Source organism: Cryptotermes secundus, unplaced genomic scaffold (genome assembly GCF_002891405.2).
Source record: "Cryptotermes secundus unplaced genomic scaffold, Csec_1.0 scaffold161, whole genome shotgun sequence".
Classification (NCBI taxonomy): domain Eukaryota; kingdom Metazoa; phylum Arthropoda; class Insecta; order Blattodea; family Kalotermitidae; genus Cryptotermes; species Cryptotermes secundus.
Genome location: NW_019738350.1, coordinates 568,677 through 595,046, shown reverse-complemented (window position 1 = coordinate 595,046; position 26,370 = coordinate 568,677). Strand labels below are relative to the sequence as shown.

The window sequence follows — 26,370 nt, the reverse complement described above, 5'->3', positions numbered from 1 at the left end:
AAAGGAAGCATGTTGTGTTAAGTATTCAACAGAAAAAGGAAAATGCCACAAAAAAGTAAATGACAATATTAAATTTTTTTAAGTATTAAGTGTGAATATTCGTAAAAAGTGTTGGATGTTGTTGAAGACTGTGATTGAAATAACTAATTCATACTTCAGTGTAATGTAAAAAAAGTATTAAATAGGCCATGAGATGACATAAAAATGATGTTGAATAAATTTAAATACAGGTAGGCCTATAGTATTATGAAGGTACAGTATTACAGTACTACTTTTAATAAAATTTGTCTTAACCGGGTTTTCGATTAATCGTGATTTCCATGCCCACCATTATCCCGGATAATCAAGAGTTGACTGTATTTAACTTGTGTAATTAAACAGCCAATGAATAAAGAAGAGTGTTTCCCAGGCAATTTGTATACAATTAATTATGCTGCCTGAATTATAATCAAAATACTTGATCCAATTTACAACTCTTGAGATCTCATGGGTCTAACATCGAAATGTGTAACACCATGTAATGTAGACATATATGATAGATGCTGAAATTTATTTTCATATTATATATTACGAGAGATTTATAAGTCCTGAATTCAAAATGTTTTTTAAACTGAGATCATAGCACGACTGACCATGTTCTTGTAGTAGATGAGTTTTGAGAGATCCTGGGGCTTGCGGAACATCTCATGTATGTGTTCTGTCGTGAAGAGACATGTTCTCGCATGTGCATCTGCAATCGTCTTGCTCAACAGCTCTGATATCTGTGCTGGATCTGAAAAAAAATATAGTGAGAATAAAATGAGAACTCTTTACAGTCGCATTGAAGTGTCATACGTTTAACACAAAATGACATATTCAAAATTAATAAATTGAGAAAAACATTTATAGAAATGCGCAATTTGAAGTTCTCATGGGGGTCAATACGAATACCACATTCTTCTGGGGTTCAATAGCGTGTAACTATTTTTGGACAAACCTGCTGCCCTCAACTTCTGGACAAAACAGAAAGTCAATGTCTCCCTCCTGCCTGCTAGTGCAGAAATGTTAATTTCTTCAAATAAATTATTTTATCCAAAATCATGACATGACAATAGAAAACAGATAGTTTGAAAATGTGGCACAGTTCAGATATTTGGGAACGACTATAACAAATCAAAACCTGATTCAGGAGGAAATTAAGAGGAGATTCAACTCTGATAATGCTTGCTACCATTCATAACAAAACCTTTCGTCTTCTCATCTGCTGTCCAAAAACATAAAAATTAGAATATACAAAACTATAATTTTGTCAGTGGTTCTGTATGGGTGTGAAACTTGGTCTCTGACATTAAGGGAGGAACATAGACTGAGGCTGTTTGAAAACAAGGTGTTGAGAAGAATATTTGAACTGAAGAAAGATGAAGTGACAGGAGGTTGGAGAAAACTGCACAATGAGGAGCTTCATAACTTGTACTCTTCTCCAAGTATAATTAGAATGGTCAAGTCAAGGAAGATGAGGTGGGCGGGGCATATAACACTAATGGGGGAGACGAGGAATGGTGTAGGATACTGGTGGGAAAGCCAGAAGGAAAGAAACCACTGGGAAGACCAAGGTGTAGATGGGTGGACAATATTAGAATTGATCTTAGAGAGATAGGATGGGATAGTGATGATTGGATTGATCTGGCTCAGGATAAGGACCAGTGGAGGCCTCTTGTGAAAACGGTAATGAGCCTTCTGGTTCCATAAAATGCTGGGAAATTCTTGAGTAGCTGCAGAATTGGCGGCTCCTCAAGAAGGGATCATTTCCATAAGTAAGTAAATTATTTTATCAGCTTCATCCAATTTTTATAATCCTATGTCACATTAAAACAAATCTTTTTAAGTAATGTTACAATTGCATTACGATGCACAGAAAAATGACTGCTTAATTTCTTTTTATACACCAGAAACTTTCTTCTGTAGAGAACATATGCAACACCTGCTATGAAGCCATGCTACAACAAAGACGGCCAGCTGCTGGCTTCCCACCATGAGGGCCTGGGTTTTTTTTTGGGTCATGTCATGTTGGATTTGTTGTGGATAAATTGACAGTGGGGCAGGTTTTCTCTAAAGACTTCTGTTTCCCATGCAAATTCTTATTCCATTATCATCTCCAGGTTCCTTGACCATCCTATCATTGACATTAGGTAATTCTGATGCTGACAGCATCTTTAAATAATACTTAAAAAACAAACATGATAATAAAATATATCAGGGTAGGGTTATGAGTGATTACTGAAAGAAATGAAAATATAATCAGTACAAAATAAAACAGATGAATACGTGCAAAAACTTAATAAAACATCTGGGTAGAATGTTCGATGGAAGAATACCAAAACATGTCCCAAAATATAAACCAAAAGGCATCGAGACTGAGGAAGGCCTTGGAGTAGATGGAATGAGTTGTGAAGTCAGAACAGGTTTGATTGCCTGTATCATGAAGGGAAGAAAAAGACATAATTGCCATAAGCTTTTGTATTCTGAACATAATTAAAAAAGGTTATGAATAATTTATATACATTAAGGGAATTAACTTTAATGACCTTTCATATTAAAGACGCAGATTTATAAACTTCTTTCATGAAGCTCTATATTAGTATATTAATGGGGGAAGGAAGTTTCATTACTTTTGTTTTTAAGTAATCTCTGCACCTAATCGCACATGACTACTGTATTTACTTTACTTATATGAAGTTCATGCACTCTTAGTTTAAAGTAGGAATGGGAGGAGGAAATTCAAATTCTTCATTGCTCTCAATGCAGTGAGTTGAAATAAGTACTTTGATGCTAGAAACAGGAAGATGGCACACAGGAAAAACAATATAATACTCATACAGTGGAACCTCGCTTAACGAGCACCTCTCATAACGAGTAATTCGCATAACGAGCAAAACAAACTGTAAAAAAAGACTCGCTTAATGAGCGACGTTTCACATAAGGAGTGACAAGAGGGGAAGTCCTGGATTGTGCGCTAGCTACATCGGTCTGTGTTTAGCACTCGTTTCGCTAGCATCTTAGCGTCATTTGTGATCACACATTTTTCCAAACTTGTGTTCAGACATATTATTTGTGATTTTTTGTGCAAAGTTTAATACCCTTGCAAAAATGTTCCCGAAGAAAAAGCCGAAAAAAGACAGCCATAAGAGAATAAAAATAACTGTAGAAATGAAAAGTAAAATCATTGAAAAGCGAGAATGAAGTGTGAGCGTGGCTGATCTAGCATGCACATACAATCGGTCTACATCAACGAGTTGCACGATTTGGAGTTGCATTGTGTTTCACAGCAAGAAGTTGTGGACGAGAGTTTCTCAGAGGAGGAGGAGGAGGTAACAACAAAGTAACAATCTTCTGGCACAATAAGAGAAATGCTGAAAGCATGGGAAACTGTTGCATCGTACATTGAGAAGCATCACCCTAATAAGGCAGTGGCTATGCGCGCTACAAATTTATTTAATGACAATGCTGTGTCACATTTTCATCAAATTTTGAAGCGTCGGCAAAAACAAATGTCTCTAGACAGCTTTCTAGTAAAAAAGAATTAAATATGTATCATAAATAATAAACTAATTATTTCGATTTTTTTTTTCTGCAAATCGAATTCGCATTCCAGGTTGGTTAATTCCGCATAAAAGAAAAGATGAGGATGATTCACGCTCCTTAACAATGTATATATAATTTTCTTTGAATAAACGTTATACATAAAATTTTTTGAGTATTTCTTTGGCCATGAAATGCATTATCACATTTTACATTAATTTATATGGGAAAAATTGTTTCGTATTACAACTAAGATTCTAGAATGAATTATGCTCGTTAAGCGAGGTTCCACTGTATTTTGGTTCAGTACAAGGGTAAATATTTATTTACTACTGAAAAGTGCTTAATATCATTTGAAACTTATTGTATGCTAATGCTATTTCTTTATAAACATATCAATATAAATAAATTGTAATGTGATCAACAGTGTTATGCAAAAGGGTGAATTTTCACATTATAAGTGACATGTACAAACTGATGTCGGAAGCAGCGTCATCAGCAGCAACTTGAAGCACAGGCCAAATGATGCTCGAGATGATTCAATTTCGTATAGCAACAGGCGTGACCAGAGTGGTTTGAACGTCTGTTGTACTGCGATGTGGAAAGCAAATGGAAAGACTACCACATAATCACTTTTCCTGGATAGTCTCTTTCCAAAAACAGAAGATCGCATTAAGTGGAGGAACCGTTTTGGAAGAGACTGTGGACCTGTCCTCTGACAGATTACTGATGAATGAATGAAGTGACATGTACATACAAGAAAGATGGAGTAACAAGATATGCAGTGAAGGGGAGTAACAGGAAGTGAGTATGTGAACTCAGAAGATCCAAACTTATTGCACAATATTGGAGAAAACAAAAGAATCCTCATTATCACATAACATACTCCAGTGTCAATATGTTGAACCAATACGTTAAACTCCAGTCATATTTATCTCAATGTGTTTTTCATACACCTCTGTCTTTAAAACAAAACAGACACATATTTCAAACACAAGAATTAAATTTACAACAATTAAGAATCACTGTCTGTCTGTCTGTCTACCTAACTATGGCTCTACAGCCCATTCTCATCCTTCATTAAGTTACTTCTAGGTCTGTAACCCTTATGTTGGCCACCCCACTCATTTATTCCTCTATACAGGTCTCTAATATTCTTGTTCTTGCTGTTCGTTGCAAGATCATCAATTTTGTCTTTCAGATATTCCTTCTTTCTATTCCTGAAATGTCTGCTGGTCTCACATTCCCCATTTATTTTGCTTGCATCCTTTAACCACTGCAATTTGGCTTGTTTTCTTTTGTCTAATAATAATTTTGAGCATTCTTCATCGAACCATGGCTTATGCTTCTACAGGTCATAATAACCTAGACTCCCTTTGTAAGAATTTTTTATATCCTCTCTAATAGTTTCCCAAGCTTTATTAACATCCACATCAGCGTCTAAGTTTTCTAAAGCTGCTAACCTATTTGAGATTTCAACACAATACTGCTCTTTGCCCTCTATCTCATTCAGTTTCTTGCCATGGAACCTCTCCATATGAACTCTGTGCATTGTTTGTTTGTCTATAATGTAAGCAAGTGTAAAAGCACCGACATTTAAAAACTTCTGATTGCCTACAAGACAAATCAAAAGTCAAGGTAACATAGTCCCTAGGCTTAATTAAGCACCACTATTAAGAGGTGTGTGGGAGTAGAGGTATAGTTCAGCACATTCTTAACCTTGACATTAGCGGTCACCTTCACACCCCAGCCACTTTATTCCCGAGGAAGAAGCCCTGGTATCCTCTGGACAGGAGGCTGGGTGGGTGCATGGCCAATCTGGAAGCTGTGGAGAAGAGAAAAATCTCTGCCCCTGCTACAAACAATATCTCAATTCCCCAGTTGTCCTACATGCAACTACTCTCTACATTAACTGAGCTACTCCAGCTCAAATTACTGTCACTGTCTTTCAGTGTGGTCAGGCTCAAAGCACTCACTTTCTAGCTTAATATGAGAACACGCAGCTTGTTTCTAGAAACATTTATTGGTACCCTCATGCCTGATTTTTGCCTCAAGATTGAAATATAGAAAGCACCATCAGTTGCAAGATTTTTTTAAAAAAAAGTTTGCTAGTATGTATACTGGCTGGAAAAAAAAACTCCATAGTATTCATTTTCCTGTGTCATGACTTGAAATATTGCCAGAAATACTTTTTTGAAAGTCTATACATACATTTATATCATCATGTAATGAATCACTGCAAAAGCTGAAGCTGTCATGGTTCTGGTAAGTTGATAACCTTTGATCAACAGCCACATATCTACAATACACATAATAGAATATGGACAAAATAATTGATTATTAATTTTTGTCATTTAATTGGAAAAACTGACATTATAACTCACTGAAATAGTAGCCAGTAGCCTGCTCTTTCCTTCCTATAATATATATTGGGTAGTAATTAAACTGTCTCAAATTTTTGCCATTTCAAAAACTATAATTCTTGGTTCCTTTACTTAATGTACTTACTTTTATAAAAAAATGTACTTACTTATTTACTCATGGAGCTGAGCCTTTCTGGAGGAGCCATCAATTCTGCAGCTACTCAAGAATTTCCCAGCATTTTATGGAACCTGGAGGTTCATTACTGAGTTCACAAGAGGCCTCCACTGGTCCTTATCCTTAGCCAGATCAATCCAATCCATACCATCCCATCCTATCTCCCTAAGATCCATTTTAATATTGTCCGCCCACCTATGCCTTGGTCTTCCCAGTGGTTTCTTTCCATCTAGCTTTCACACCAATATCTTATATGCACTCCTCGTCTCCCCCATCCATACTACATGACCTGCCCACCTCATCCTCCTTGACTTGATCATTCTAATTATACTTGGAGAAGAGTACAAGTTATGAAGCTCCTCACTGTGCAGTTTTCTCCAACCTCCTGACTCTTCATCTCTCTTCAGTCCAAATATTCTCGTCAACGCCCTGTTCTCAAACACCCTCAGTCTATGTTCCTCCCTTAATGTCAGAGACCAAGTTTCACACCCATACAGAACCACTGACAAAATTATAGTTTTGTATATTCTAATTTTTATGTTTTTGGACAGTAGACGACAAGACAAAAGGTTCTGGACTGAATGGTAGCAAGCATTACTTGAGTTCAATCTCCTCTTAATTTCCTCCTGAATCAGATTTCGATCATTTAGTTAATGTGCTCATTAATATTTGTCAGCCTATATGTTAGACTATCTCGGTCTAAGATGTATGAAAAAAAGTTTCTAGAAGCATATAGTACAATTAGTGGTAACAAGTTAAGAATCAATCTTGACCACTTGTCTTACTGGGGTGGACGGTGGTGCCTGGTTCTCCCTCAGTAGGTTCCTCCGCAGTTTGACGAGGAGGTGGGAGTGAGGGTGGGAGTCCAGAGGGGTGCTGTTGCCTCTGCTGTGGTGCCCCAACTGTGCTGCTGGGGACTGGAGATGCAGCAAGGAATGTCGTGCTATCTACAAAGCCCGCCACCAGATTTTCAACAGATGAATTTCCACTTCCTCCTCCTGCGGTTGCTGCTTCCTGCTTTACCGCCACCAAGCCACCACCACCTGTACCTCCACCACCACTACTACTGCACCCTCCTAATCGCTGATTCATGCCAGGCCTTGACTGTTGATGTTGCTGTTGCTCTTGACCAAGAAGACTCAGAGAATTAGTTTTGCTTCCGCTACCTGTTTGGAAGCCCAAAGCATGTATTATCAGAAGGAGAAGATAATGCACATACTTAATCAACACTAATTAACTTGTACGAAAGTTCCTTATATATATTTAATCAGACAAATAAAAACAAAACACAACTGAGTTAAGTCAATTTATTTTCTGGATCTCCTGTAGATGTTCACTGCCTCAGATAGTCTGGAGTAATTCTTTTGATCATATTATCTCAAACTGGACACAAAAGTGGCCAGTATGTTAAATCATCTCACTGATGTGATTCACAATCTTAGTATTGTATAATTTTCCTTACAATGACTGCAATTCAGTGTGTTTCTATACAATTTCCTCAATGAGCTTCTCGCTTTATTCCCTACCGAAACTTCTCCTGTCCCTGTGCTTAATCACTTAAGCACTATGCCATGAAGATGTAGGGGGGATTAGAAGTATAGCTCCACCATTTTTAACCCCCACACTAGATGGCAGTGAGTGGTCAGCTTCATGCCAAGGTCGCTTTACCCCCAGTACCCATCAGATAGGAGGCTGGGTGGACCCCAGAGCCAATCTAGAAGCTATGAGGAAGAGAAAAATCTTGTCCCTGCATGGAACTGAAACCTCAATCGCCAGCCCATAGCCCTTTACTATATTGACTGAGCTATTCTTGTATCCCTAACATAATAAATAGAGTTAAGCCATTCTAATCAGACAGGATCATACTTCTACATTATTTCAGTTTAGCACTTCAGGCAATTATACATTGGTTGAGGCACTATGCTACAAGCTGGAAGGTCGCGGGTTCAAGCCCCGATGAGGTCATTGAATTTTTTTCAATTGACATAATCCTTCCCGCCGCACTATGGCCCTGGTGTCAACTCAGCCTCTAAGAGAAATGAGTACCAGGAATTAATTAAATGATTTTCCTGGAGAGTAAAGTGCGGCTGGCGCTTAAGGCTGACAACCTTACCGCAATCTTTGAGCCGATTATCTAGATAATGTGGGACCCTCAACGTCTCACAACCCTATGGACCTTCACAGCCTGATACAGGGATAGCTTTACTTCTTTTTTACTATTCAAAGTACAATGGTTTGGGACTGAGGCTTCTCTAAACTTTAAGAAGTTTACAACAGAATTCAAGGGGTTTCCACATAAGTCTTGGCATAACATTTAATTTCTTTCTTACAAAAAACATGAAATTCTAGGAGTATTATATTTTTATGGGCCATGATCCTTTTCAATCCAGTCCACAGTTACAAGAAATTAAATTTCAAATTTTAGACTTAACCGCATATAACAAATTCTAACAGCACCGTCTTCAAATTACATTATAAGCTATTGCAATATTGTGTTATTATCAGAAACTGAGGTGTTAATGAAATTAAATGTAATTTTTGTGCATTCACAATTAAAAATGTGTATGTAAATCTGTCCATATGTAACAATCTGAGAAGCATTAAACAGATTTTCATAAAATTAGATATTAAGGAGTTTTACAAAAATTTTCAACACATTCCAGTTGTGCTTAAAATCTAAGAGCAATGGACACCTTATGATGAGACTCATAATCATTTCTGCACCTAGTAGATGTCTGATATTTTCTGTTTGTAGAGCTGGATATCAGGATTGTTTAACAAAGTTCCCATTTCCATTTTCAGAATAAGAACATTCTTCTAATAACAGGATGAATTTATCCATTACTCTCTATTGTTTTTAAATAATCTAGTCCATACCAAATACAAAGTTCCTGAATCCTTGAATAGCCCATTCTAGCCAGTGACAATTCCAGAATTGAAGAGGATGGATACACAATCTTTGACAAAAATATAGTTTATGAGGCACCATATCTTCATTCCCCCACCCCTTCCCTTACCAATAAACAGTTTTCTTCTTAATGTCACAAAGTACAGCTGTGAAGAAAAAGTATGCTGCAGCTGTGAAAATTGGCATTGCATTGTAGTTAGTGCCAACTGAAATACAGGAGATGTTTGGTGTCATATCACATCACAGAGACAAAGTTTTAAGCATCCACCTGTATAATTATATTTAATGAAATCACCTACCCAAAATATGTCAGAGAAAACTCAGGGGAAAAGTAACCATGACAAGTAGGAGAAGCTACTGTATGCTATCTGTGTAAACTGTGCTTTGCCCCAAATCTTTCTCAAGCATCAAATCATGATTTCATCCACACTGTACATGTAGTTGTAGATTATTAATTAATAAGTATCTGATGGGTTTAATACACAGAATGACAATGTAATGATATTTATTAAGAAATTAAAAAAGTCACATATAAGCAAAAGTTATCATGTAAGATTTGAGGTCTTCAGGGCAGTGACTTTGAAGAATACATCTTCTCAGATGTGTGAACACAAGATCTCCACAGTGCCACATCCCAGAAGACAGCATTCTTCAAAATGTTATTAGACTATTAATGTAGTAAAATAATTTGTTTAGGCACAACACTGACCTGTTGTAACAACATTAGCCATGATGGCACTATCAGCAGAAAGGGTATCCAACCCAGGACCTGGCCGAGGGTCATATGTCGTTGTGCTGTCCACATAGTCAGCGCTGATGTCATATGCCATCTGCTGGTGCTGTGTTTGTACCGGTGTTGTGGCATAGGTATACCCCCCGTGTGTTGCAGGGGTGTAGCTGCCCAGGTCACTGTTGTATGTGTAGCTGAAACAGAGAATTCATAACTCACTTATTAAGGTTATATAGTTGCATCCTGTTGTTTCGGTGGTTTAAATATACAACACAGTAGGAGGAAACACCCAGCAGGAGGAAAAACATGAATGTATGATGGGACTACACATCAAACATTAGAAGTGCAAAACACAAGCACAGCAGTCTCCACAAAGAGTTTTAAAACTCCCAATGATGACCAATGACAGTTGAAACATGTAGTGTACAATGTGGTTTTAAACAAGTTCAAAAGACTCATTGTGTACATGTAGTAGCTTTCAAACAATTTTTCAAAAGAGTGTTGCATGTAAGACAGAATATCAGAGATCTTTGTTGAATACTTCTTACATCGTAATTATTTTCTTTTTCATAAAATATGCAGTGAACCCTCATTATAACGGATTAACAGGGTGGGGGGCAGAGTGTCCATTGTCGCTGATGTCCACTCTAACTGAGCAAAGGGATAGTCATGAAAAGTACAGCATAGGGCACATAACCAATAAAGTTAAAGCTATACCTGTAACAGGCTGTCAAGGCCCATAGGGTTGAGATATCGAGAGGACACATGGCCAATACACACAATAAACAGAGAAACACAAAATATGATACATAAAGGTTTTCATATTGGGGTTCCTTTTTATTTTAAATAGTTTCTAACTGCAAAACCTTCTTGGTGCATCAGTATCTCTAAAAATTTGCAGTCATATATATCCAGGTTTTGTCTGTTATATCCTGGTCCGTTATAACAAGTGATTACTATATTTATAAGTGTTAAAATTTTTTAAAATTGTTTCGGCTTGTTTGGTGAATGTGTGTGCACCCACTGCTTTGACTGCTCTCTGGTTTCAAGATTCACAAATGAAACCCAGGTTTCATCATCTGTTACTTGTGTGATGTGATTGAGAAATTCATCGTCATTTTTGTGATATCGCTCTAAAGATGTCAAAGCCAAAGCCATTCTCTGCGTTTTGTGAGCACCCTTGAGAATTTACAGAACCCATCTTGCGCAAAAGTCATAGCCTAGCCTAACCCTGACAATCCAGTGGAGAATAGTGAGCGAAATTTGTGGAGATCTGCATGAAATTGTGAAGTGCCTCCTTTCACACATTCTTCGGTCATCACTTATTAAGATGGCCGACCACTTCGCTCTCCATCGTGAACATTTTTTCGGCCATATTTGAACAGTCTACACCATTGTCTTACAGTTTCTTCACTTATTACACTCTGATCGTAAACCGCGCATAATGCACAATGGATTTCCGAAGCATTCATGTTTTCAGCGTGAAAGAAGCGGATATCTGGGCGAATTTCGCAGGTGGAGGGATTATCCATTGCAGAGCACATCATAACTCACTCTGTAGAGACAAGAACAAACACTAGGTGACCAGTTATTTGATGGTGTACAAAGCAATGGGTCATGTGACACTACCTCGCATGCCCAAGCTCTCCGCCAGTCCTACATTAATTGCCTAAAATAAAAAGGGGTTACTTTCCAAATAGCCCTCCTATTATCAATTTCCAATCAAGCTGAATTCCAAAGCACACGTTAAGCTTCAACCAAAGAAGGCTTTTGTACAAATGTCTATCCCATCTCATGTCCTGCAAAGAAACTGGGCTTACCCGCCATTATAGTTGGGCTGCAGTTGGTCAGATGATGAAGGTGTTTGCGTGTCAAAGACAGAACTGTCAGGTGCAGTTTCTGTCTGTGCTCGCAGCTGTGCCCTGTGGAACCGCACCTCATCCTCCACTTTCTCCCGCTGCTTCTTGGACATGCGACCAAACTTCACCGCTGTAAGTATTAAAATGAGAATTGCAATATCATATGTTCTTCATGTGGTCATAATTATTTGAACTAAAAGCTAACTAGCTGACTCCCCGGAGTTGAGTTCTTCTTGAAAAGCCCTCAGTTGCTCAGCAACAATACCCACATACATACATTATATTATTTTTCTGAAATGTATAACAATATTTTGTACTTATGTAACAAAGTATATTTTATCTGTGTCGGTTTAGTCTCCTCTCAAATAAGATCTCTCTGACTCTACTGTGAAACATCAGGTCCATATTTGGAAGACGTTTCTATTGTCTCAGAACAGTGTTGTCTTGATTTTTCTTAACTATTCCTGGTATATCAGTGTTCCATGTAATTATTATGTAATGTTATACTGTGACTGTGGTTTTCTGAGATGCGAAAATAGTGACTTGACTATGGGCTGGACGGCTATGGAATCGGGGTTTGAATCCCGTCCCTTCTCCACAGCTCTGTCACCCACATAGATACATACCCGAAGCTTACCGAGGTTAAACCAGCCAGGCAATGAAGCTGACAATTCATTTCCATGTAATGTTGAAATTAAGAATGCGTATAGCCCTCTCTCCACGCCCCCATACGTTTTCATGGCGTGGCGCTAAAATAAGCACCCGTAAAACTTCCTTATATACAAGCCTATTTACTTTTATATTTTATGTTTATGGTTGTCTAGAGTGTGACGCCGTGTAGTTTGTTAGTTTTGTAACACTTCTGGAGAACTCACTGCCTCAATCTGCCACCATGAATATGGAGGCCGCAGGCACCTCAGAAATGTTAATATCTTCCAGACTACGCACCAACACATTCCAGAATACCATAGTTACAATATTCCCTGCCTTCAGAATCTCAGATCTCACATACATACGTGTATATGTACTTTGCATTACTGAATGGAAAATGTCATCACCACTACGGATTAATATGAACTATATCCTAAGCAACCCCACCAAAGGTATCTCCACCTTATCGTGGTGGTGAGGTTTGAGTGCTCCTGAGACTCTGAGAGCTATGCCGGTGGTAGCGTAGCTACTGGTAGGGCCACCCATGCCGGACAGATCAAGGGGTAGGAGCCAGACAGAGAAGGATACCCTGGTCTTCCAGGTTGGGGTTTGGGCGTGAGGCTAACAACCTCATACCGTAAAAACTAAATTGTTCAGAAATCCGAGGAAAGAGTAGCCGGGCGGACCTATTCAAGACGACCTGGAAAACGTTTAAAGGATTTGAGAATTGGATCGTGGAATGTATTATCTCTTTACAGAGCCGGAGCACTGAAAATGCTACTTGAACAACTTGATGGCTGTAAACTAGATATCACTGCTATATAAGAACTGAGGTGGTTGGGTAAAGGAGTCATGGAAAAGAGTGATCATGTTGTATTCTATAGCTGTCAGAAAAAGTCACATGTTTGGAACAGGTTTTATTGTTAATAAAAAAAGGAAGCATCTTACTTTAGACTTCCAGGCAAAATCTCACAGAACATGTAGGCTATGAATTAAGGGAAAGTTTTTTTAACTATAGCCTTATTTGTGCACATGACCCAACTGAAGAAAAAAGTGATGAGGAGAAAGATTCCTTTTATGATGAATTGGATGAAATATATGGCGAATGTCCAAAAAGGGATTGTAAAGTAATCATAGGGGACATGAATGCCAAAGTGGGGAATGAAGATGTATATAGATCGGTTATTGGAAAACATAGCCTACATAACAAGTCAAACGATAATGGGATGAGATTAATAAATTTTGCATCCTCAAGAAACATGGTAGTAGGTAGTACAATGTTTAATCACAAGGATATACATAAACGAACCTGGAAATCCCCTGATGGAAATGTGTTTAATCAAATTGATCACCTCCTAATAGACGTATGGCATTGTTCAGATTTGATGGATGTCAGGAGCTACAGGGGGGCCAACATTGACTTGATCATTACTTAATAATATCAAAGATTACAAGTCGAATATCTAATGCAAGGGAGATACATGGAAACCCAGGCTAAGGAATGGAATTGTGGAAAATTGGTGGAACAAGGAGTTGCAACCAGATATACTGGATTAATTGGTGAATGCCTGGCAGCTCTCTCTGATAGTGAGGATGTCAGTGAAGCCTGGAGGGACCTCAGAGATGTTATTATAAATGCTGCTGGTGCAGTCTTAGGCAGAATGGAAAGCATAAAGCATAAGAATTGGTTTGATGGAGAGTGTGAGCAAGTGACAAATAAAAAAAAAACAGGCATATAAGAGAATACAGCAAAGGAACCATACTCGAGGGGCCATGGGAGAATACCGTGAAGCGAGAAGAAAACAAAAAAGATTGCATAAAAAGAAGAAAAGGGAATATGATAAACAAGAACTGATTGAACTGGAGCATTTAAGAAGTTCAAACGAAATTAGAGCGATTTATCAAAAACTAAACAAGAGTCGAAAGGACTTTCAACCTAGAACAACCTTACATAGAGATAAAGAAGGCACGATATTGAGTAGCGATGAAGCAATATTGGAAAGATGGGTGCAATATTTTGAGGAATTATTAAATGGTAACGCCTCTGAACAAGTGGAATGTATGACCATAGACCGGAATCAAGGAAATTTTGAGGCTGAGGAGCCAGCGCCAACCATAAAAGGATTAGAACAAGCTATAAAAAAATTGAAAAATAATAAAGCTCCAGGAATGGATCTCATCAAGGCAGAATTAGTGGAATTTGCAGGCCCAGAATATGCCAAGCACTTACGTCAGCTAATAGTTAAGATATGGATAACTGAAATAATCCCAGAGGAATGGAACCTAAGTACTGTATGCCCTATCCATAAGAAAGGCGATGTCATGGTATGCTATAATTATGTAGGAATTAGCCTGTTGTGCATAGCATATAAAATATTTTCCAACATTCTACTTAACACTCTCTCTCTCTTTGTGGAAATCATTGCGTTGCAGAGTGAAGTCACGCATCACTGTTTTATTATATTTCATAAGTTTGCAAGAGATTTTTATTTGGTTTCTTCCTTTCGAAATTAACACTTATATTCATTCTAAACAAATAACTTGTGACCACGAGCGACAACAATGTACTTTTTTTTACAGATTAGATTACTACATATTACTCCGTAGCTTTTGGTCCGCAAGTGAACTTTACCGACCTAGCGACCGCGCTTGTCGGCTAAGTTAGTTCCAACTTTAGCGGATAGAGAGTGTCCCATGGTCAGCGCAACGAATCCCCACGGCTGTTAATCTCGGTTTTCTAGACCGGAATGTATTTTTATTAATAAGGAATATTTTATCGTGAGAACTTCGGCCTGCCATATTAGTGCACTCATACGACGAGCAGGATTTCAGCGGTTGAAAGTTGTGTTTACTATACAGTATCTTAAATGTGATAAAAGAAACTTTCTTCCCAAAATGTACTCAAGCATGAATGCAATAGAAGACATCTGAACCCACAGCCCAAACGGCTCATCCTAAGATTGTGCGCCTCTTGAACTGTGCAGACTGCTTTCACCGGTTCTCACGGTCTCTTTGCTTGCAGATTCTTATATTTTTTTCTTCTACCCTGAAGATGGAGGCGATACGTTCCTCCGAAACGTCGGTTAACACCACATATACACGGTGCCAAATCCCAGAAGACTGCTTTCTTCATATTCTTATCTGGCTCTTCTTAATCCACAACTACATGTCATGAGATATCTCAGCCCCGGTTACAATGTGAAAACTGTTAAGATCAGTTCATTGCAATGCATAACACGTACACGTTTTCTAATCCTTCTGCAAGATGGCAGGCCACGGATAATGCCATGTAGTTCTCTAAGTACTCCAATAGATTGCACAAGAAGCTGCGGAATAGAAATGCAAAATGAAAACAGTCTCTGCGAACTTGTTTTGGCTTGGCTAGTTTTGCCGGCCGGTAACTTGAATTGTGTGTCACATGGACATATGTGTGTATTTATGTTTGTATATGCGGAGCATATAACATCGTCGAGCGCGACTCTGAGTGAGACAGACAGAGAGCTATTCTGAAACGCGGAAGTGTTGGCAGTACTCCAAGTGAGTCGAGAATGACGTCACAGCGGCAGGGTTAAGGTACTGTGGCAGTACGCGAAAGATAGAAGCAACGGTAACCGCCAGTACGTAACGGACACAGAAATAAGGAAAACAAACCGCTACAACGTTTGTAATTCATTTTCCCAGTTAGGGAGATTGCTTAAGTCGCCGGCAGATTGTGTTACTACCGAGTTAATTAAGTTTTCGCAAGTTATGTCATTAGACGTGAGTACTGCTGCAGGTACTAGACAACGTAACACGGCGTGGCTACGTAACACCTGGATGGGCAGGTTGCGTTACAGGAAAATATAATGAAGTGAAAGAAAAGGCTTGCTTGGTAAATGACGTGCCGGGAGCGATTTATGACAAGAACACTCCTTCGATATGAAGTCCCCGCAGCAGTGACTGTGTTGAGTATTATCTTCTGGAACTCAACGCCGTGTAGTCCGATATAAGTTCACTGACGTTTCGAAGCTGTGCCTACAGTTTGCTACCTGCTTGCTTGTTTACGTGTACTCTTCGACCCTGATGCTGGAAGCAGTACGTTCCTCCGAAAGTAGGTGAACTAACGGACTACAAGGAGTCACATCCCAGATGACAGCCTTCTATAGTCACCACTGTGAGAACCTCACATCCAGCCTAATTAGGTGAGGTCTGAGGATCTCATCGCGGTGAGTTCAGATTCTTGGATGTGATGCCATGTAGTCTGGTATATCCCTACCGAAGTTTCAAAGGAACATGCTGCCTCCAACTTCATTCTACTGCCGTATAGATTGAGGCAGTACGTTGCATCGAAACGTCGATAAAATGTGTTTCGGAGCACATGTCACTACATCCCAGAACATGTGAACTTGCTAAGCTACTCGTAACTGCCTGAATTTCAAAGAAAGGAGCCCTAGAGTAGCGAAGAGACTTCCTCTTTTATGGAACCCAGCATTCTTACTAAGTAGGCTGTGAAATTCCTTCCTGAAAAGAGTATTTATGTTTTTATGGCAGTCCAAGTCTGCTTCCTCCCCCAGAATGCAGGAAAATCTGGATCTGCCCAAAAGGCGACAAATTATTACCCAGATAAGAAAAGGTTCAATAGGAGACTTGGGGTTCATATCTGGCTGTATTTCCGACTCATCTGGGAAAAGACCTATTACACTTTCATTACTAAATTATCTTCGTCCAAACATAGGATATAAGCCTCGAGGAGGTATAGCTCAGTTCATATAGCGACAACCGAGAAATCGGTGTTCGATTGCTGTCAGAGACGAGACAGTCATTTCTCTACATAGCATCAACTCGGCTCTGGGACACGCCCAACCTCCTATCCAATGGACGCCGAGGGCTTTTTCCCCGTGGATAATGCGGGGAGGACGTGAAGCTAATAACTCAGCCTTATGTAGAGACCAAGGTAAGATTGTATGGACCTATACCTACAGTTCAATATGTCTTCGTTGCGGGACGCTTAAATAAACATAGAGACAATTTTATCTTTACCTAAACAGGTAAGGCTGTCTCTGTGCTTAATTAATTAAGCACTATGACATGAAGACATATGGGGGAGTGGAGGTATAGCTCCACCTCGGCACTGGATGGAGGTGAGTGGTCATCTTTACGCCACGGCCGCTTTACCCCTGGGTAGTAAGTTGCGTTTTACCTTTACCTGGCTTTCATTTTTAAATTCTTTCTTGGGTTGCAAAACAATAGAAAAGTTAACTGATGAGGATAGCCCTTGACACGACCAGAAGCTAACATGACGCCTTCAGAAACAGAAAGCAGAGGTGCTGACATCTGTGTCACGGGCTCAACACGACTGCCCAGAATGTTAGATTTCAGGTTCGCACAGCGATGGTTATGAAGATTTCTTTTAACGCCTTGTATTCCAATAAACGTCAACCGACGTTTAGGATGAGCATATCTCGTCCAGAGAGAGCAGTAAAGTATGTAAGAATCAACATTAGCAGGCAGCTACCTGCCTGCGAGAGAGAATTAATTCTAACTAAGCAGCACCAGGCTATTATGGGCTATAAAATTGGATATACAGCTCCACCATTCTTAACCTCGACGCTAGATGGAGGTGAATGGTCAGCTTCGCGCCCCGGCCGCTTTACCCCCAGGGAAAAACCTGGGTACCCAACGTATAGGGGGCTGGGAAGGTCCTGGGGCCGGTCTGGACGCTGTAAAGAAGAGAAAATTCTCTTAAACCTGCCAGAATTTAGCCGAGATTTCTCGGTAGTCCATCTCGATCAATAATAATAATAATAATAATACCGAGCAAATTAGCTTTAGCGGTGACGTTTCGAGAGACGAGCGGTTCAAATCTCAGCGAAGATATCCACATTCACGCCTGATATTTCCCATTGTTTTCTTCGATCTCTTCATGTAAATGTTAAGACACTACCTTATATTAGGCCACGACCACTTCTTTCCACAATTAATTGTTCCCAGTCATTATATTGTAGCGTGTAGAACCGTTTCTAGGCAACAGCTCAGTAAAAACATTCCATTTGCAACGGATACGCATGAAACTACAGAGGTACTGTTGGAAACGGAGTTTCCTACTCGGTCCGTGCAGAGTGGTTACAATGAGGACAACTGAAGCAAGAATATGCAGTTGGAAGGGAGATGCTGTTCAGAGAGAACTTGAGCACGGAAGCAGAGGAATAATCATTCTTAGAAGCCGTTCCCAGGCAACTACTAGCGACAACGCTGCGGTCTGGAAAAGATTTAGCATGATCTGATAAAGCGATCAGAGACGGCGCTATATTTAAGTGCGATTACAAGCAGTGTGTTGAAGTGGTCAACAAATCCAATATGCGATCCAAAACCCCGTCTCTAGTCACTCCATGCACGTGACAGTATGATTCGAAGCTATATAGACAGAGTTCCTAAGAGCGCCACCAAGGGGTTGGCCAAACGGTGCCACCGTGCACTTCTATTGGAGTGGTTCTCCTTTCGAATCTCGGCTGAGACACCGGCTATTCAGATATCATTAATGCTTTTCCTCAGATCCTCCAGATGGATAAACTCATTTTAACATTGACCACCAACCTATATCTTGGTGTTCCTAATGGTTTCTCCTTCTGACTTTCTCACCAATCCTATATGCCCTCGTCGTCTCCTCGTTCGTGCTACATGCCCTGTCCATCTCATCCTCATGGACTTGATCATTCTAATAAAATTGGGGAAGAGCACAAGTTATGAATTATTATTATTATTATTATTATTATTATTATTATTACTACTACTATTGCATAAGAAACTGTAAATTGGTTGGACGAAGAACGGCCTTTAAATTGTTCGAAAGCGAATGAGAGGACTCAGCTCCCTTTTGAGGCAAGGATCGCATCACTTCCGGAACACGACTGCCTCCACTTCAGTACTGTCCGACCGGAGGCATTACCTGATGTGAATGAACCGCCAGCTTCGCCAAAGAACACAGAACTACAAAATTCACTGCAAAGAAAGGACCCGTAAATGCATTTAAACAGTAACGCCGCCTAGCGGAACCCGTTGAAAGCTCGCCAAACAGAACACTCTCGGCAGTGAGGACCCCAGTTTATGGTCATGTTTTTGTATTGAATTGCCATAAAATTCAGATCCCTTCTCAACTAATCGGGTTCAGATTCCAACACCCACCCCTTATATCCCCTAACTGTCAGCATAATAGGAACGTAAAAACGGGTGCATTGCCCTACATTTGTCCCTTACTGAAGGGCTCAATTGGCGGCAAGTTCCATCAAAACGGTCTGCCTGCATTTGTGTTTCCGTCTAATATAATGCTGAAAGAGAGATAGAGAGACCAAAGATGATAAAGTGAGCTGTCATAAAACGTAAAAGGCATAGGATCAAATGAACAAAAAGGAGGGTTGAATATTAGTAAGACGAGGGCCCCTTTTTACGAGGAATATATCTCCTGTGAAATGAGCAACCCTAAAAGAGGGAAAATTACAATAGGATGAAGAAAAGGGCAAGGAGCTTCATAATATTGCGTCTGCTCTTTAGAAAAGGAGCTGAAATAGCTCAGTTAGTATAGTGACTAGGCTATGAACTCGGAGTCGGAATTCGATTCCCGATATGGGCAAGATATTCTTATTTTCTACATAAAGTCCGGAGCGCTTTTGGAACAAACCTAGCCTCCTATCCAATGGGTACCGTGGGAACCTTCGCCGGGGTAAAGCGTCAGGAGCGTGAAGCTAACCACTCACCTCCAACCAATATAAAAGTCAAGAACGGTGGAGCTATAACTGTACTCTCCCAAACGTCTCTATGGTGTGGCGCTTAATTAATTAAGCCCTTTATTTTCATTCTTTTTCAACCCCAAGAGATATTTTAGAAGTCGGTGTATTAGTTACCCAAGAAAGAAAGTGTCCATCGCAAGGGCACATAGGAAATTAATTTTCTTCTAACGAAATTAAACTGAAGCCTATTTATATGAAACGACATGAAATACGCTTTTCGCCTGGGTAGATTGCGGAAGTGTCTGGAAGCTTTTGAATCTGCGTGACACCGTCCATTGTTAACGATTGGGGGGGAAGGGGAGGGAAGTATAATAAAAGATCCTGAACCCTCCAGAAAGATTACACCTCACCCTGTCCGTGATATATGGAGCGCAAAGGATATATAGCCCTCATGCGTCCATTGACCCTTCATCTCTCACGGTGACTGACCAACGCTGGTTTCTGGCACATCCCCACTGAACTATCCTACGCAAGGAAGTTTATGATCTATCTCTTTTAATTGGTTTTCTCTGGAAGCTGCAAATACAGGTCTACAGGTGTCGAAGCACTGCTGAGTGCCAAACTCTGTGGAGAAGACTCTTTCTTCTGCTTCTCAAGAAATGTCCCATCCTCTTATAGGTTAGTTATCATGTTCAAGCGCGCGGCTACTCTACCCTTCTCATTCCAGGTGAATTCAGTCCACACTCCAAAACTATATTTCCTTACGACCCATTTCAATACCGCTAATATTCTTTTATCTACTCCTAGGTTGGAACTCGGGTACTGCTTGCTACCATTCAGTTCAGAATCTTTTGTCTTATCGTCTGCTGTCCAGAAACATAAAAATTAGAATATACAAAACTATAATTTGTCTGTGGTTCTGTGTGGGTATAAAACTCGTTCTCTGACATTAAGGGAAGAACGAAGACTGAAGGTGTGTGAGAACAGGGTGTTGAGGAAAATATTTGAACTGAAGAGAGATGAAGTGACAGGAGGTTGGAGAAAACTGCATAATGAGGAGCTTCATAACTTGTACTCTTCTCCAAGTATAATTAGAATGATGAAGTCAAGGTGGATGAGGTGGGCAGGGCATGCAGCGCGAATGGGGAGACGAGGATTGCATATAGGATATTTGTGGGAAAGCCAGAAGGAAAGAATCAACTGGGAAGACCAAGGCGTAGGTGGGGGGACAATATTAAACTGGATCTTAGAGAGATATGATGGGATGGTATGGACTGGATTGATCTGGCTCAGGTTAGGGACCAGTGAAGGGCTCTTGTGAACACGGTAATAAACCCTCGGGTTCCATAAAATGCTGGGAAATTCTTGAGTAGCTGCAGAACTGGCGGCCCCTCAAGGACTCAGCTCCATGAGTGAGTGAGTGACTCATAGGTCGGAGCCGGGATAGCTCAGTCGGTATAGCGATTGGCTACGGGCTGGGGGTTTTAGGAGTCGCAGTTCGAGTCCCGGTGGGGCAAGAATTTTCAATTCTCCACGTCGTCCCGACCGGCTCTGGGGTTCACCCAACCTCCTATACTATGGCTAACGGGGGCTATTTCCTCGGGGGTAAAGCGGCAGGGGCGTGAAGCTGAACATTCATCTCCAACTAGTGTCGAGGTCGAGAAAATATGGATCTATACATCCACTCCCCCATACGTCTTCATGGTGTAGTACTTAATTAAGCACAGGGGCAGCTTTACCTTTTTACTCCTAGGTCTCCTAGTTGGTTTCCGAAAAAAATGTTTTTCAAACAGGCTTTTAATCAGGTACCGCGATATGCAGACCTACAGAGTAGAGCTGTAACTCGACTGATCCCTCACCCACTTCTCACCCATCACACGCGTGCTCCATGCCCAGATCATCGGAATGAAGAAAACAATTTGTGAAGCTCCCATTTGCTGTTTTCCCCTGAATCTCCCGTTTTTTCTCTATTTCAGGTCCAAATTTTCGACTTAGTACCCTGTCATTCACATCCACACAAAACAACAGATGGAAATAATCTTGTGTAACTTACATTTGGGATTTAAAAAAAAGTAAAATTGTTCCTGTGCTTAATTAAGCACTATGCCGTGAAGACATATGGTGAAATGGCGGTAGAGCTGCACGTATTCTTGGCCTCGGTTATAGATGGAGTGGTCAGCTTCATGACCCAGCCGCCTTACTCCCGGGGAAATCGTCCCCGGTACCCACTGGATAGGAGGCTGGGTGGGCCCCAGATTCGGTCCGGGCTCTGTGAAGAAGAGAAAACCTCGCTTCTGACGGGATTCGAAACCCCGCCTTCCAGCTCGCAGCCAGTCGCTATACCGACTGAGTTATCCCTGCTCCAAGGGACTTTAGAGAGAAGACAGAAAGATCAAATATTCAGCAAGTATTCCCGGAATTTAATTTCTTCTTAACTCGTTCGTGAATTCTGGATACCAATGATCCGTTTCATGACAATAAGGGACAAGTTTAATGTCTTCCTTAGGTTTTATCTGTGAGGAGTGAAGCCAGTCCTTACTTCGCCTACACTCTTGGAAGGGGGGGGGGTCTGTGCCTATGATTTCCACCTTTGCAGTGATTTTGAGAAAAACACGAGTCCCCAAAATAAAGCATCTCTTTTTACAAGAAGTGTGCTCTGATATATTCAAATTTATGTACCGGGAGTCCGGATGAAAGTTATCCGAAATAAAAAATGTATATCTCGGAAATTAATTGTCATCGGAAAGGAAAACTCTGAAAGTTTTTTTTTCATGCGACCTTCAACACCTGAAAGCCCACATAAGGGACACTGTGGTTACGGTAACACCAAACATGATTCAAATATGGATATTTGTCGCGCCACCAAGGAAGCCCACATTGAAATTCACTGAGAAAGTTATATACGCAAAAGGCAACTTTGATAGTTTCCCTTTGTAATGGTGTAACCCATTAATGTGTATAATAAACTCTTTCTGAGATATAATGATTTTATTTTGGATACCTTTCATGCGGACACTCTGGTGTTATTGTATTATCAGGGTCAGGACAGGAACCAGTGGAGGGCTGTTGTGAACACGTCAATGACCTTTAGGTTCTATAAAATGTTGGGAAATTCTAGAGTAGCTGAGCGACTGGAGGATTCAACTCCATCGAATTATTAATAATACTGTATTAATGGTTAAGGAAAGTCTTATTTTCAAAGCCTCACGTCCCACCCAGAGGACCGAGAGTCGAACGCGTCCCACCTGTTCTATACCAAGCGGTTTGTAGGATGATTCTATTGAAGTGGAAATAAAATTTGAGAATGTTGAAAGATTTTAACTGGTTCCAGATATGACACCAGTAGGCGTCTTTATGGACACAGTAATGAAATTTCGAGTCCTATAAAAGGGCCAAAAAGGAGCCGGGATAGCTCAGTCGGTATAGCGACTGGCTACGGGCTGGATGGCCGAGGGGTCGGAATTTGTATCCCGGTAGATTCAAGATTTTAATCCTCTCTACGGCGTCCAGACCTGTTCTGGGGCCCACCAAGGGTCCTACCCAGTGGATACCGGGGATAAAGTGGTCCAGGCGTGAAGCTCACCACTCACCTCCTACCAGTGCAGAAGTCAATAATACGTGGATCTATACATCCGCTCCCCCATACGTCTTCATGGCGCAGTGCTTAATTAGTTAAGCACAGGACAACTTTACCTTTTTTACCTTATCTTATAAAAGCCGGGAAAATTGTTGAGGAGCTTCTCATGGGCCTAGCACCTCACATTCTTACTTTATCGAGTTATGATTTTAAAATCATGGTTGATGATGGCATTGGAGAACGTACTGAAATGCTACAGCAAACAGCGTTTATTAAATCACGTGAGATCAAACTCACACGGATCATTAAAAAGGTGAGTGACTTATTAAACTGATATATTAAAGTATGTCCCATAGTACAAAGGTCACAATCCATTACAGAGAGTTGTACTGGTTCCGAGCCATCAGATAATCTTTGTGTTGCTACTTCCAGAAAGGGAATGCACAGTAAATCCTTCCTTCGCGCCATTTATGTATGAATAATATACAGTACACCTGCTACTTACTTACTTACTTACTTACTTACTTACTTACTTACTAGGGCCGCGCCATAGCTCAAGCGATTAGTCGCTGGCTTCCTACCGCGGCGGCCCGGGTTCGATCCCGGGTCTGGTCAAGTGGGATTTGTGGTGGACAAAGTGGCGCTGGGGCAGGTTTTCTCCGAGTATTTCGGTTTCCCCTGCCAATCTTCATTCCACAAATTGCTCCACAATCACCCTGACACATCATCTGGGGCTGGTACAATAGGCCAAGTGGCCGCAGTACAAGGGACTTAGTCCCACCCCACTAGCAATAAAAAAAACGTACTTACTTACTTACTTACTCATAGAGCTGAGCCCTTGTGGAGGAGCGGCCAATTCTGCAGCTACTCAAGAATTTCCCAGCATTTTATGGAACCCGAATGTTCATTACCGTGTTCACTAGAGCCCTCCACTGGTCCCTATCCAGAGCCAGATCAATCCAATCCATACCATTCCAATCTCTCTCTCTAAGATCCATTTTAATATTGTCCACCCATATACGCCTTAGTCTTCCCAGTAGTCTCTTTCTTCTGGCTTTCCCATCAATATCCTATGTGCATTCCTCGTCTCCCCCATTCATGCTACATGCCCTGCCCACCTCATACTCCTTGACTTGATCGTTCTAATTATACTTGGAGAAGCGTACAAGCTATGAAGCTCCTCACTGTGCAGTTTTCTCGAACCTCCTGTCACACTTGCTACTATGAGTACGAAATCAATACGTATATTTCCTTACCTACTTACATACTCTTCGGCTTTGCGGTCGTCTAGCCGCCTCGCCTTCCTTTAAACTCAACCCAGTTGTTTCTTAACATTTGCCCTCGCATCCATCTCTTTGAGTTGGCATAGCGACTGGCTACGGGCTGGTCGACAGAGTTCGAATTCCGGTGAGGGCAAGAATTTTCACTAAACATCCAATCCAATGGGTACCGGGGGTTCTTTCCCCGGGGGTATAGCGGCAGGGGCGTGAAGCTGACCACTCACCTTCAGCTAATGCCGATGTCAAGAAAATATGGATCTATACATCCACTCCTCATACACCTTCATGACGTAGTACTAAATCAGTTAAGCACAGGAACAACTTTACCTTTTATTCATCTCTTGTAAATCATTCTCTTCATCTTACAGTCATCTAAGTCTGGAACCGCCCACTTTAGTTCTACCTCTCCTGCCTCCATTCAACGATTCCCTCAGTTACATTCTTATTTAGCGAGGCTTATGACATCACCTTGCTGTCTGTTTCTGTATCCGTCTGTCTGTCTGTCTACTTATACCCCTAAATTTTTTTAGTGTTATGAGGCTTGACGCGGTAGCGAAGTTGGTTGAGGCACTATCCTAGAAGCCGGAAGGTTGCGTGTTCGATTTCCGATGAAATCACTGAATTTTTCATTTGCCCTAATATTTCCATCCGCACTATGGCCCTGGGATCGACTCAGCCTCTAACAGAAATGAGTACCAGGAACCTTAATGGAGGGTATAATGTGGCCGGCGCGTGAGGCTGACAACTTCACCGCTATCTGTGAGCCGATTGCCTAGAAAATCTGGGACACTCGACATCCCACAATCCTATAGACCTCCATGACCTGTTACAGGAAAAGGTTTATCTTTTTTACGAGGGTTAAAAATCATCTTGCTGTCTATGTGTCCCCCTTAACTTTTTGTTTTATACCCCATCCGTGTGCGAGAAGCCGCGGTAGCGCAGTCGGTACAGCGACTGACTACAGCCTGGACGATGCAGGGGTGGGAGTTCGAGTCCTGGCAGAGTCAAGAATTTTCTCTTCCAACCTCATATCTAATGGCTATTACCGTGTAGTATAAAAGGAGAGTAAGAGATTAATTCTTCCCAGAACTTCTGTTACTTATGCGAACCCAGCCAAGCCTTCCTTTCCCACACAATATCCACTACCAGATCAGGGGTATTACATAATTGTGCAAGTTCCTGTTTAGCCAGACTTCTTTGAGAGCGATGTACTCTCTATAAGTGGCTGTAACAGAGTTGACTCCTCAGCTGAACTGTTAATACTGAAGTACCTGGTTACGTTAATTGCCAGGGAAAATGGTTAATTCCTTCAGTAAATCTCTCCTCATGCGCATTCATATGCTATAAACTCCACGTGGACCAAGTGCCAGATTTCTTGTGGCGTACGCAAAAGATACTTCACGAAGCTTCACAGCGATGGCCATTAGGACTGTTATTCTCAAGGGAATGAGAATTGTGGGGTTTCAGGATTCTTCAGAAGGTTCTACCCTCACAATGACTTCTGTAACAGAAATGAACTTTCACTGTCTCTCCTCGAAAGTTAGCCGTTTTCAGTTGAAGAAAGTG

The 26,370-nt window shown here is 40.8% G+C and overlaps 1 protein-coding gene across 6 annotated transcripts in view; it reads right to left on the bottom strand.

The window, feature by feature from the left end:
* The window catches only part of LOC111870716 (probable nuclear hormone receptor HR3), a 387,261-nt gene that overhangs the window by 26,506 nt on the left and 334,385 nt on the right, over nucleotides 1-26,370 (bottom strand). For 5 of the 6 annotated variants that reach the window (XM_023863215.2, XM_033753975.1, XM_033753974.1 and 2 more), the window contains 4 exons: nucleotides 11,555-11,723; nucleotides 9,714-9,928; nucleotides 6,882-7,262; nucleotides 633-772 (listed from right to left, as the gene is read on the bottom strand). In XM_023863215.2, the coding sequence (XP_023718983.1) occupies nucleotides 633-772; nucleotides 6,882-7,262; nucleotides 9,714-9,928; nucleotides 11,555-11,723 (905 nt within the window). The remainder of the gene's footprint in view (nucleotides 1-632; nucleotides 773-6,881; nucleotides 7,263-9,713; nucleotides 9,929-11,554; nucleotides 11,724-26,370) is intronic. The other variant, XM_023863216.2, reaches the window with a different exon arrangement.